The sequence below is a fragment of the Gavia stellata genome, chromosome 5, assembly GCF_030936135.1.
Source record: "Gavia stellata isolate bGavSte3 chromosome 5, bGavSte3.hap2, whole genome shotgun sequence".
NCBI classification, from domain to species: Eukaryota; Metazoa; Chordata; class Aves; order Gaviiformes; family Gaviidae; genus Gavia; species Gavia stellata.
This window is the reverse complement of record NC_082598.1, coordinates 56,665,950-56,677,225: the sequence shown is the minus strand read 5'-3', so window position 1 is coordinate 56,677,225 and position 11,276 is coordinate 56,665,950. Positions and strand designations below refer to the sequence as shown.

The window sequence follows — 11,276 nt, the reverse complement described above, 5'->3', positions numbered from 1 at the left end:
TCACTCTGCTACATTATTTTAGTAAATATTTGTAGGTGTCTGTAATAGGGGGGTAATCACTGCATTTCCTTTCAAACAAAAGCAAGGAGGGAGAGCAGTTTTCAGTAATACTGGATGATAAGCAAGGCATTCTAATGGATGGTTTTAACCTTGTTTTTGCTGGCAGATTATGCATTACAGCAGTTCTTAGGTGTCTTTTCTTGCAGCACGCAAAAACTAGTTCGTGCCTGGTCTTTTCCTTTACTGGTGCAAGAACTCCACAGTAGCTGGCAAGCAGCAAGGCGTCCCTCTTCGGCAGGGAGCTGGGACGGGCTGCATGTGCGGAAAGCAGCGGGGGCAGACGTGAGGGAGGTGTTCCGGAGGTGCCTGGCCACAGCCATGAGAAGGAGCAATGGTACGTATGTGCCAGCAGAGAGGTGGGCATCTACAGAGGGAAGAAAGAGGATGCCTAGCACTGCTGGAAGTCACAGAGATGAACCGCAGCTCAGAGGGGCTGGGTTCGGTATCATGGCAGTGCAAACAGACAGCTTTCAGGTTAGATTGGAGCCCAGGTCACAGAGAGTCCGTGGAATAATTCATAGCCCAAAGGATGTTAAAGAGTTATGCGGGATTCCAGGCAACGGGGTGCAGGTGTGCTGTTATTGTTGTGGAGGGTGTATAAGACATTTCCGTACGTTTCCACGTGTTTCTTGCACCAATGAAATAAAAAAAGAAATCCGCTTGGGAACTTTGAGAAAACTCATGCATCTCTTCTTCAATTTACCCTCTGTCCCGGAAGGGGAGGACCGTACATTTGGAGTGCCCACAAAACTGGTGCTAGAGGAAAGGCCGTGCCAGAAACGTGTCTCTTCTCGAGGGTGGAAAACAGCTGAGCCACCATTTCCATTTTTGTCAAGGGGGCGAGGCACAGAGCTGGGGGCAGGTAAAGGAACGTGGTCCTGAATGAAATCCTACCACTTCCAGTGCAAGGCAGGAGATCTCCCAATGAGAAAGGGAGGGAGCAGAGGGGAGCAGAGGCAGCTGCTTTTCCACTCCCCAGCCGCAGTTCTTCTATACGTGAGGCCCGTGCCCCAAGGGCAGCCTGCTCAGGACGCGTGCCGGGAGCACCCAGGGGAGAGCCAGAGTCACAGTGCCTGCGGTCGGGGACATTTTAGAGCTCTTGGCCGCAGCAGAAGGGAACCCAAACGCAGCAGCCGAGCGAGAGCCGGAGCCCCGACGGTGGATCCATGGACTTTGGGAGCCCTGGGAAGACAGCACACAAAAGGCAAGAGTAATAACATTAGAAAAAAAGACCCAGCTAGCAGTCTGTAACGAACTGCTGCATTCCCCAAGGGCTGCTTCACCTCCTTTTCCTAATACCGACGCAATGCTTATAATACTGATGGATCAGGGTAGGTTTAGAACGGCCGGTTTGCAGATACGCACTGGAGCCAGTCACAGAATGAACAAGAACAGAAAGTGAGTATCACCTGGTTTCTTTTTTTTTTTTTGCAACTTTCTTTCAGAACAACCTTAATATTTACAAAAGCAGGGCAGCTCCCATTTTCACAGTGTTGCAACATACTGCGCTCGCTGCATTCCTCCTAGAAATGGAAGAGGAATGGTTTCTGGATGAAAAACAGAGCCTGTGATTTTTAACTTTCTGTCCCTCCCATCAAAGCACGGATTATGGTGAAAAGGACAATCTGGAATTGCTTTCTTAAGACTTGTCATGAGAAAGTTGTAGCTGGAAGGTTGGCTACCTCACCAGTAAACACCTGTACATTTTCCACTCTTCCAGTCCTCCTTGGCTGTCAGGGCAGACCGCAGGATAAAACAGATTCGCATCTGAAAACAAAAAAACCCCTCTACTGAGCAAAAGGTTTCGGAGAAAACCCATCTGAATTGGATTCCACACTTCTTCCCCAACACCAGAAGAGTGTACAAGTTTTCCAGGCTGGAGCTGAAAGGTTATATATAGCACTGCAATTTAATTCACATGGCAATTAAAAAATACATGAAACGGTCTTCCTTATGCATGAGAAAAGATTATCAGAGTTTTTCCCTTTTCCTCTTTTAGGTTATTAAAAATGTAACTCCTTCAAGAGTAATAAATTAACTGGGAAAGGATTGCTTAAGTGAGGCCCAGGTTGTGATTAAAGGAAGCTTGGAGTTCAGGAGGAGTCTGTGTTTGAAAAACGTCCTCAGTGTTTGGAGTATCGCATATGGCTTTTGACAACTAATTTGGGAGAGAAGTGGTAGGGAATGAACCTCAACAGGAAAAGCGTGTGTTTTTTGTCACTTTGTGACACTACCGAAACATCGTTTCCCCTCATTTGTATTTTTCCCCATAAGTTCATATTAAAATGTATCAAAACAGAAAAGACTTTGAAAAAGGCAGCAGAACTGTCATAAGGGATGACGCTAGCTAGTCAGGAAGTTACGCTTTATTATGTAAATACATGTTTGGGGGTGTTTTAAAATGCATATTGTGTGGTTAGAGGCAGCTTATGAGTTTGAGGAACTGTACCGGTTCCAACTCAAGCATACCAATCCATAACGTAAACACCAGCGGTGTGACTTCTTGGAGATCGGCGAGCTACCTGCTCGACCACCACTGTCCCTCTTCTGTACTGCTTGGTCTCGCTTGTTGGAGTGTTAACCGCGAGGCTGCTGGTCCTCGCCAAATCCCGCTGCCAAAATCCACCTCTTCTTACTGCTCCCGGGAAAAAGTTCCCGCGACGCTTTTCCCACGGGTCATTCCCCAGCGTTGAGCACCCCGAGCTTGAGTTCAGATCAGAGCGGAAGGATGTAAGACTCCAGTCTGCGAATAAAGCCTTCATTTCCTTACATATAAAGCTGGTGAAATGGTACCACTTTCCCTTCTTTTTCTGTAATTTACAAATGGCCAAAATGATTTTCCTGGCAGAGACGTCCATTCCTTAACTGCTTAGTGCCCGTGCTGGCTGCACCAGGCTGCAGCCGCGTCTCTGGAAGTGCCAGCGCCCGCTCTGGAGATACCAAGAGGAGCCGGACGAAGAACTCGCGGTGCATAATTCATTCAGTGAATACAGGCCCTTTTTTGTGCTTGCAGGAGCTCCGGGGAAGGCAGGTGGGTTTGGTTGGGCGTGTGGTTTTTTTCCCACACCGAGTTGCTGAAATCCTTGAAGGGACTGCTGCGCCTTCCCATGCGATACCTCTGCGTCTTCCCATGCGATACCTCTGCGGCGGGGGCTGGTTGAGAGAAGCGGTGGCGGTTCGGGCGCGGGGTACGCGGGGCCTGCACGGACAGGTGCCACGCAGCCCCCGCTCTGCGGCACCAGCGCCCTGGCCGGCAAACGGCGACCGTTCGGAGAGCGCTTCCAGCCGCCGCCGGGACACCCTCACGCCCGCAGAAACAACGACGGGCAGCGGGGTGGTCGCCAGGTCGCACACCCGCTTGAAAAGTGACACGTTGCGCGGCCGGGTAACGCCGCTGCCGGGCCCGGCGAGGCGGGGGGGACCCCCCCGCTTGCCCCCCCGCAAACTTCCCGGGGCGCAAACTTTCCCGGCAGTTCCCCGCCCGCCCGCGGGGAGGGGGAAAGGCCGAGGCGGGCGGCGCGGCGGGGCGCGCCCTCCCCTCTCCTCCCCTCCCCTCTGCGGCGCGGCACGGCCCCGCCCCCGCCGGCAGCCCCGCACCGGGCGGCCGCCGGCCGCAGCGCCCCGCCGCGCCGGGCAGAGCCCAGCCGCGCAGCGGGAAGGGCGGTGGCGGCGGCGGCGGCCCCCCCCTCACGCCGCGCCCCGCCGCGGCCCGTGCGCGCCGCTCGGCGGCGGCGGAGCGGCCAGGCGTCCGCAGCCCTGCGTCCTCCCCGCGCGCTCCCTCACCTCGGCGGCGATCGCCCCGCCGCCGCCGCCGCCTCCCGCCCGCCCCCGCCCTCCCCTCCCCCGCGCCGCCACACGCGCGCACACACACACGCGCGCACGCACGCACACACGCGCTGCCGGCGCGGTGTGCGAGGGCGGGCACCGGCAGCCGGGCGGCGAGCAGCGCGCCGGCGGAGGAGACCACCGCGCACACGCACACACACGCACTCCCGCTGTGCCTGCTCCTTCCTCGCCCCCCGCCGCCTCCCCTGCTCCCCCCCTTCCTCCTCCTCCTCCTCCTCCTTTCTCTGCAACGGGAGAGAGAGGGAGAGGGGGGAAAAAAGCCACTTCCAGGTATTTGTTTAGTGGATCGGCGGCTTCGTCTATCCCCCGCGCCCCCCCACCCTCCCCACCGCCCCTCGCAGTTTGTTTACAAGTACCAAAGTTGTAATTGAGGAGCTGCCAAGGCACATCTGGATATTTTTCTTCTTCTTCTTCTTCTTCTTCTTTGTGTTAGGGACTGATGTGCAACTAATTAAAGGCAGACAGGCTGGTAGCGTCTGCACGCTCAAGCCCCCCCAGTAAAGAGCCTGGTAAGTGACTGGTTTGCTTCCCCCCCCCTCCTTTCCCCCCTTTTCCGTCGTGTTTTTTTTTTTTTTTTGGGGGGGGGTGTGTTTCTTTTTTTTTTCCCTTTAATTTTGTGTTTTTGTCGGGGGCTTTTTTTTTTTTTTTTTCCTGTTCCTGTCCTCTGGGATCGTAAAAGTAGATTAATGCTAGACTGGGGCAATAAAAGGCGCCGCTATATTAATTTATTAATTAATCTGCACCCGCCCCTCCTCCTGAATGTTAAATATGACCTTTGATCTCTCTGTCTTTGGCAGAGCAGACATGCAATATTGAACACGTACGGTCACATTTGGCTTAAGCAGGGACAGAATCGCGAAGCCCGGCTCGCAATTTCTATTTATTTATTTCATTCGTGGAAATGAGGGCGATAGTTGCGGGGGGGGGGGGGGGGGGGAATCAATAACTGCGTCTCGGGTACCCTTTTCATGCTCCGGAGATGCATCGATTAAACAATAATGACCCGGTTGGTGGGCACCGTCATTTTCTGGCTCCTGGTGGCAAGAAACCCCGAGAGGCGGCTGCGGGGAGAGAAAAGGGAGCGGGCGAGGGAGGCTTTTGTGGAGAGAAGCCACTTTCATGCGGGGGGGGGGGGGGGAGCGGGCAAGAAAATGCGTATGTTGCTTGACTTCTGGCATCAACGGCTGAAGGCTGGCGTTTTTATTCCTCACCAGATGCGTGGCTTTCCTACACATGGCTGGCCAAACTAGTTTTATTGAGGAGTTGTTATCGAGGGCAGGCGGCTGGGTTTGCCTTTCTGGAAACGGGAGAGGGGTTTGCTTGTGGGTTTGGGGTTTTTATTATTATTTTTTGCTACATGCAAATCCTTCGCATCCCTCCACCAGACGACGCTTAGCCTAGAGCTTTCCGGGGCAGCCTTTGTATTGCCAGCAGAGCTCGGAAGGCAGCGGGAGGCTGCGGTTTTCCCACACAGAGGTGGCTCCCGCCGGCTCGGGCTCCTTTTTTTCCGACGGCAAGACGCCCGCCGGTCCCCAGCGCGGCCGAGGGTGAGGTTTCTTCGGGAGATTTCCGCTCCCTTCATCTGGATTTGTTTACAGAAAGCCCGCTTTTTTAGTGCACGGCGTCGGGAGAAGCCGAAGTTTTTTTGCACTCGGTAGGTTGGGCTGCAGACGGTTCATTAATCTAATTATGATCGTAATTACCGTAATTGATAACCATTTTGAACTAAACATGCCGGAGTCGGGAAACTAGACGTAGCCCCACGAGCGTCTCCGAAGTGAACGTTTCTGAGGGGTAGCCCTACAGCAGAAAAGATGCTGGAAATATCTGAACTATTCAGGTAGAGCATCTGGACAACAAAGAGGCAGTGTTCGTAAACTGAGGGCTTTTTAACTTGTGTTTATGTTTTGCTTTAAGTTCGCGCAGCCTGCCATAATGCACCTTCCTCATTGCCTTAAAGTAAAACGCCCCCCTTCACCTCCGGGGGGGCGGCGGGGGGGAATAAAACGAGCGCCGCGTCCCCCCCCCCCCCCCCCAAACTTTGCTAGCCCTGAAGGAGAAAGCCGTCTTTTCCCCGCCGAGGGCCACTCGGGCAGGTACAGCGCCGTGCCCCCCCCGAGCCCCCCTGCCCCGCGGCGGGGCTGTCCCCGTGCCGCGGGCGGCGGGGGGGGCCCGTCCCCAGCCCTCCCTGCGCAGCCCCCGGCGGCGGCGGCGGGGAATCCTCCCGAGAGCTTGGGATAAATGCTCCCTCCGTCTTCAGCGCCGCTGCAGGCGCCGGCATCACAAGCTGTGAAATCGCCTGCCTGAAGTATTTTATTTTATTACGGGTTTTTTTTTAACCTAGCCCCGTGTTCCCCCGCAGGCGGCCACCCCCCTCCACACCCCCCCGCGGCGGGGAGGGCCGGGGGGGCCGGTGCCGCCGCCACCAGCGCCCGGCGGAGCCAGCTGTGCCGGCAGGCAGCTAATGACCGCCGGGCGCAGAAGGACACCGTGGCAGCTGGCGGCTCCCTCCCCCGCCTCCCTCTTTTTTTTTTTTTTTTTTTTGTTTAATTCCTTTTATTTATTTTTGTCCCCGTTCTCCCCCCCGCCCCGCCTTTTCATTTTCCCCGGCGGAGAGGGTAGGTGGGCAGCTCCCCCCTCCCCCCGCCCCCCCGGCTTGTCCCGGCACCGGGCGTGCTCCGCCCGGGCCGCCCCCTCTGCCCGCGGGTACGGCGGCGTGGGCCCCCCACCCGTGTCCGTGTCGCCCCCCCCCCCCCCCGGGTAGCCGTCGGCGACCCCCCCCCCGCGCGCGCACTCCCTCGGAAATGACTTTCTGTGTTTCAGCTGCGGCGGCTCCCGTGAGGATGCCGGAGGAGCGGCTGCCCGGCCAGGCACCGACCGCGGGAATGCGCCCGGAGGAGGAAGAGGAGGAGGAGGAGGACTAAGCGGCACCCCCCCCCCCCCCTCCCCGGCCCTGTCCCTCTCTCCCCCCCACCCCCGGCCCCCCACCACCCCCCCGCCCCGTCCCTCCCGCCGCGCCCCCCCCTCCCGGCCACCATGAACACCAACGTGTGCGTGGAGAGCGGCCCCAACCCCGAGGCGCCGGGGCTGCCCAAGGACAGCCACCTGCCCGAGGGGGCCCTCAACAGCCTTGTGGATTACAACTCGGAGATGGAGAGGTACCGCTCCTTCGCCACCTTCTACAAGACCAACGGCGGCGCCTTCCCCCAGGCGGCCAAGATCGCCCGCATCACCACCCCCATCTTCCCCAGCGCCGCCGCCGCCGCCGCCGCCCGCATCGGCATGTCCCCCTGGAACTGCGACACCGCCACGGCCGCCGCCGCCACCGCCATGCTCTGGGGCAGCGGCGGCGGCGGCGGCGGCGCGGCGGGCGGCGCGAGGAAGCCCTCCTCCGCCGCCGCCGCCTCCGCCTCCGCGGCCGCCGCCGCCGCCGCCTCCTCGCTGCACGCCGGCAGGGGCGGCATGCACCACCGGAGCGACTCGCAGCGGCTGGGCAAGCCCGGCTGCCCGCCGGCCGAGCAGCCCGCCCTGCCCATGGCGAACGGCAACTTCCTCTCCACCCTCTCCCCCGAGCACTGCCGGCCGCTGGCCGGCGAGTGCATGAACAAGCTCAAGTGCGGCGCCGCCGAAGCCGAGATCATGAACCTCCCCGAGCGCGTCGGCACCTTCTCGGCCATCCCGGCGCTGGGCGGCCTCTCCCTGCCCCCCGGGGTCATCGTCATGACGGCCCTGCACTCCCCCGCCGCGGCCTCGGCCGCCGTCACAGACAGCGCCTTCCAGATCGCCAACCTGGCGGACTGCCCGCAGAGCCACGCCTCGGCCTCGCCCGCCTCCGCCCTGGGCGCTGCCGCCGGCGCGGGGGGCGGCGGCGGCGGCGGAGGAGGCGGCGGCGGCGGCGGGGGGGCCGGCGGCGGCGGCGGAGGCGGCGGGGCCGGGGCCGGGGCGGGCAACCCCGCCAAGAAGAAGCGGAAACGCTGCGGGGTGTGCGTGCCCTGCAAGCGGCTCATCAACTGTGGAGTCTGCAGCAGTTGCAGGAACCGCAAAACGGGACACCAGATCTGCAAATTTAGGAAATGTGAAGAGCTTAAGAAAAAACCGGGCACTTCGCTAGAGGTCAGAGGAGATGATTTCTTTTTCCCCAGCCTCCCGCCGTCCCTCCTCAACCCCCTGCCCCCCCCCCCTCCAGTGCTTCTTGTCTAGCTTCAAGATGCAGCACCCCTTTTCCGAGGCCTCCTTCAGGCTCTGAGGCCGCCCCCCGCCGCGGGCGCAGCCCCCGGGCCCCCCCCCGCCGGCCCCGGCCCCCCCCTCCCCGTCCCCGCGGCGCTGCCCCGCCGCCCGCCCCCTCTCCGCCCCGCAGGGAAGAGAAACGCCGCCCCCCGCGGCGCCCCGCCGAGCTCGGCGCTGGTCCGCGGCCGCCGGCCCCGCCGAGGAGGGAGGGAGGGAGAGCCGCCCCCCCGCCGCGGGCCGCGGCCCTTCAGAGCCGGGGGGGCGCCGGCCCCCTCCCCGCCGGCCCGTGGCCGTTACGAGACGCTGCTCGCCTGCTTTACCTGCCGTGCTATTTCCATCAGACTGCTGGCTGCCTCTGGGGTCGTCGTCGTCTTCTTTTTTGGTTTTTTTATTTTTTGGATGGCGATCGTGAGGATTCGGGGCGGTTTGCAGGGACGGGGAGGTGGGAAGGGGCAGTGTGAGCTGAACGCCTGGCCCCGGCCCTCGGAAGTTCAGGGGAAAGCGGTGGCGAGTTCACCTGCAGGGTGAGGGGGAGCGGTTTGTCCGAGACGGACGACTGGCCATACAGCCCGCTAGTCGGTGGAACGTGCCCAAGTCATCTCTTGGGCAGCATCTGTCGCCAAATAACCCGCTCGTGGTGTAAAAAAACACGATGGGAAAATAGCGCAGGTATGACTGAACCGATTTCCGACCGAACTGTACATAACGGTGATTTTTACGACGTGTCCTCAGAACTGACGACGTATTGCGTTCCCCACGGCTGTAACGGTGGGTTTTCAGGTTTGCTAGGCGTGCGAGAGACAGGCAGATCCCACGTCGCGGACATTTCGGTTCGCGTACCGGGGGACGACAGACAACGGGAGCCCAAATACACGACCGGGAGGGAAAGCGCAACGGGTTGATACCGTTAGGCGAGGGAAACGAGAGAGAGGGAAGGCTAGTAATCATACTTAATCCCTTGTCATTATTAAAATTATAGTGTTGCTGGTTAGACGCATGTATCAGATGCGTCTGAAGGTGCCGGGGATGATGGATTTAGCGCAGAGGAGTGGTGTATGCTGGGCGACATCGAGATTTGTAGTCAGAGAAATTAGCAACTCGGTGAGAAATTGCAACTTCCCTCTGTCTGTGCGCGCGCCTGTGTGCAGAGCCCTGTATTCCCTCCCTCCCTCGTTGCTTGCAGGAGCTCTCTCCAAGAAGAGGTGGGATGAGGGATTCCAGGGAAAAAGCGGCACCAAGAGCCCATTAATTTGTTCCGCGTTAAATAAAGGGAGGTAACGGGGTCGGTGTTGATATGGCCATGGGAGTTTGGGGGTTTAACTGACATTTGGCTGATGCTATTAACTCTTTCCTAACCAGCCTCAACAAACCAACCAATTAATTCCTCCTCGCAAGAGTGAACTGTCCTTGCTGAAAGTTTGACCTGTAGCTCTGCATCCTCTTAGCTCTCTTTTTGCGAATGTACGGTGACCCAGCATCGCTAACACAAAAACCGGGGTGGACTTCCCAGGTGCTAGAAACTAGACTGGGTTTTCAGTCGGTTGGGTTTTGCCAGTAATACGCCTTTGTTGGTTTCGTAGCAAGTTTGCAAAGAAGATACCTAATGCCCCGGTCCGTTAATGACGGGTTGGAACGCAGAGTGCAGCCTGAAAGAGACTTCTCTGAACCAGAGACGTGGAGAATCCCCCCCCGCCCCACACCACCCAGCACCGGGGGTGCCTTTGTGCGCCCGGTTCCCTCATTAGGCTTGCAGACCAGGACGCTGCTGGGATTTAATGTTTGTGATAAATGATAGGTTCTGATGGCTTATCGATTTGTGCAGAAAGTGAGCTATCTCTGGAAGAAACGAATTTGTACGTTATCAGATCTTCCGATGGGCTTGTGTGCATCCCCGAGCACGTTTCCAGAACTTCCTCGCTTCTGACAGAGGTGTTTGACAGCCTTAAAAGCTGCTCAGGCGTGTTATGAGAATGCTGCCCGTTAAAATTGTTTAACCACTGTGACTAGTAAAAGCCGTGGTTTTATTAGCCACTTGTGTACTCTCATAACCACCTGCCTTCACTTCTTTTCTCCATTCTCTCTCTGCCCCCCTCTCTTTCTCCTGTTTGTGCTCCGTCAGATACGTAAGCGCGAAAGCTCCTCTGCTGCTATACCGTGACTCGAAGGAGACAGGTTTCTCTTTCCAGCTGTGGAAGGCGAGGCATCCAGATGTCAGTAAGGCATCGCTTCTCCGCAGGTCGTGGCCCATCGCAAAGTTTTGTCGCGGGGACATGGCTCATTTCTGCACAGAAATGTGGTTTGTCCGTAGCAGAGGAAGAGTGTCCGGATTGCATAACTTTCTTACGCGGTTGTTTTTCTTACGTCTTCTTTCTTTTCTTCTTTTCCTTGGAGTTTAAATTAACTGCTAAAGAGTGACAGCGGGGCTGCCTGAAGCACGCCCGCGGCCGCGGCGCTCTGGCTGGAAGGGTGTCGGAGCATGGCATGGCACGGCGGTGGCCGGGATGGCTGCGGCTGGGCGAGGGCAGCCTCCCTGCGCGGCGAGCCTCCGGGGCTCCTTTGGCCGGCGCCCTTGGGGAAGTGACAGCTCTGCGCGGGTGATCCCCCGTCACCTCCGTAGGCACGGTCCCACGGGAACGCGACGAGGATCGAGGGGCTCGCGGTCCGCCACACGCTTGTAAGATTTGTGAATTGCGCTCGAGGGTGGTTGCAGGTTGGGGAGGTGGTTCAGGGCAGGGGGCGGAACTGTGTTTAAAACCCAAATAAACGAAAAATGAGAGTAATAACAATAAAGGGTAAACTGGCTGATCCCACGGAAACCATTCCTCTCTTTTTCCTTTAAATCTCTTCTTCTGCTGGTGCAATGAAGGCATAGGGTATAGCTCTCAAGGTTAGTACACGGAGTTGAAGACAGATTCACATGAATGCTTTCCAGTCCCTGACCCTTGCATTTTTAATGGAATGCTTCCCTCCCAGCATTTTTTTTTAAACACCTGAATTATTTTTTCCTATTTTTCTTGTACTGTTTTCACGTTAAAAGTGTCCCAACGCTCTAGTATTTTTCATAGAATGTTATTATTACTAGGAAATTTTATGTACGGTAATAATAAATCTATAAAAATAAGATTGACGTCACGTTGCGCGCT

General features: G+C 57.8%; 1 protein-coding gene across 1 annotated transcript; it reads left to right on the top strand.

The window, feature by feature from the left end:
- Nucleotides 1-6,927: 6,927 nt before the first annotated feature.
- On the top strand, nucleotides 6,928-8,152 carry CXXC4 (CXXC finger protein 4; the record flags this gene model as incomplete). Its single annotated transcript, XM_059818189.1, is given in 2 exon segments — nucleotides 6,928-8,076; nucleotides 8,078-8,152. Coding segments are annotated over 2 exon segments (1,224 nt in total), but the record flags the coding sequence as incomplete, so codon positions are not given.
- Between the last annotated feature and the right edge of the window lie 3,124 nt (nucleotides 8,153-11,276).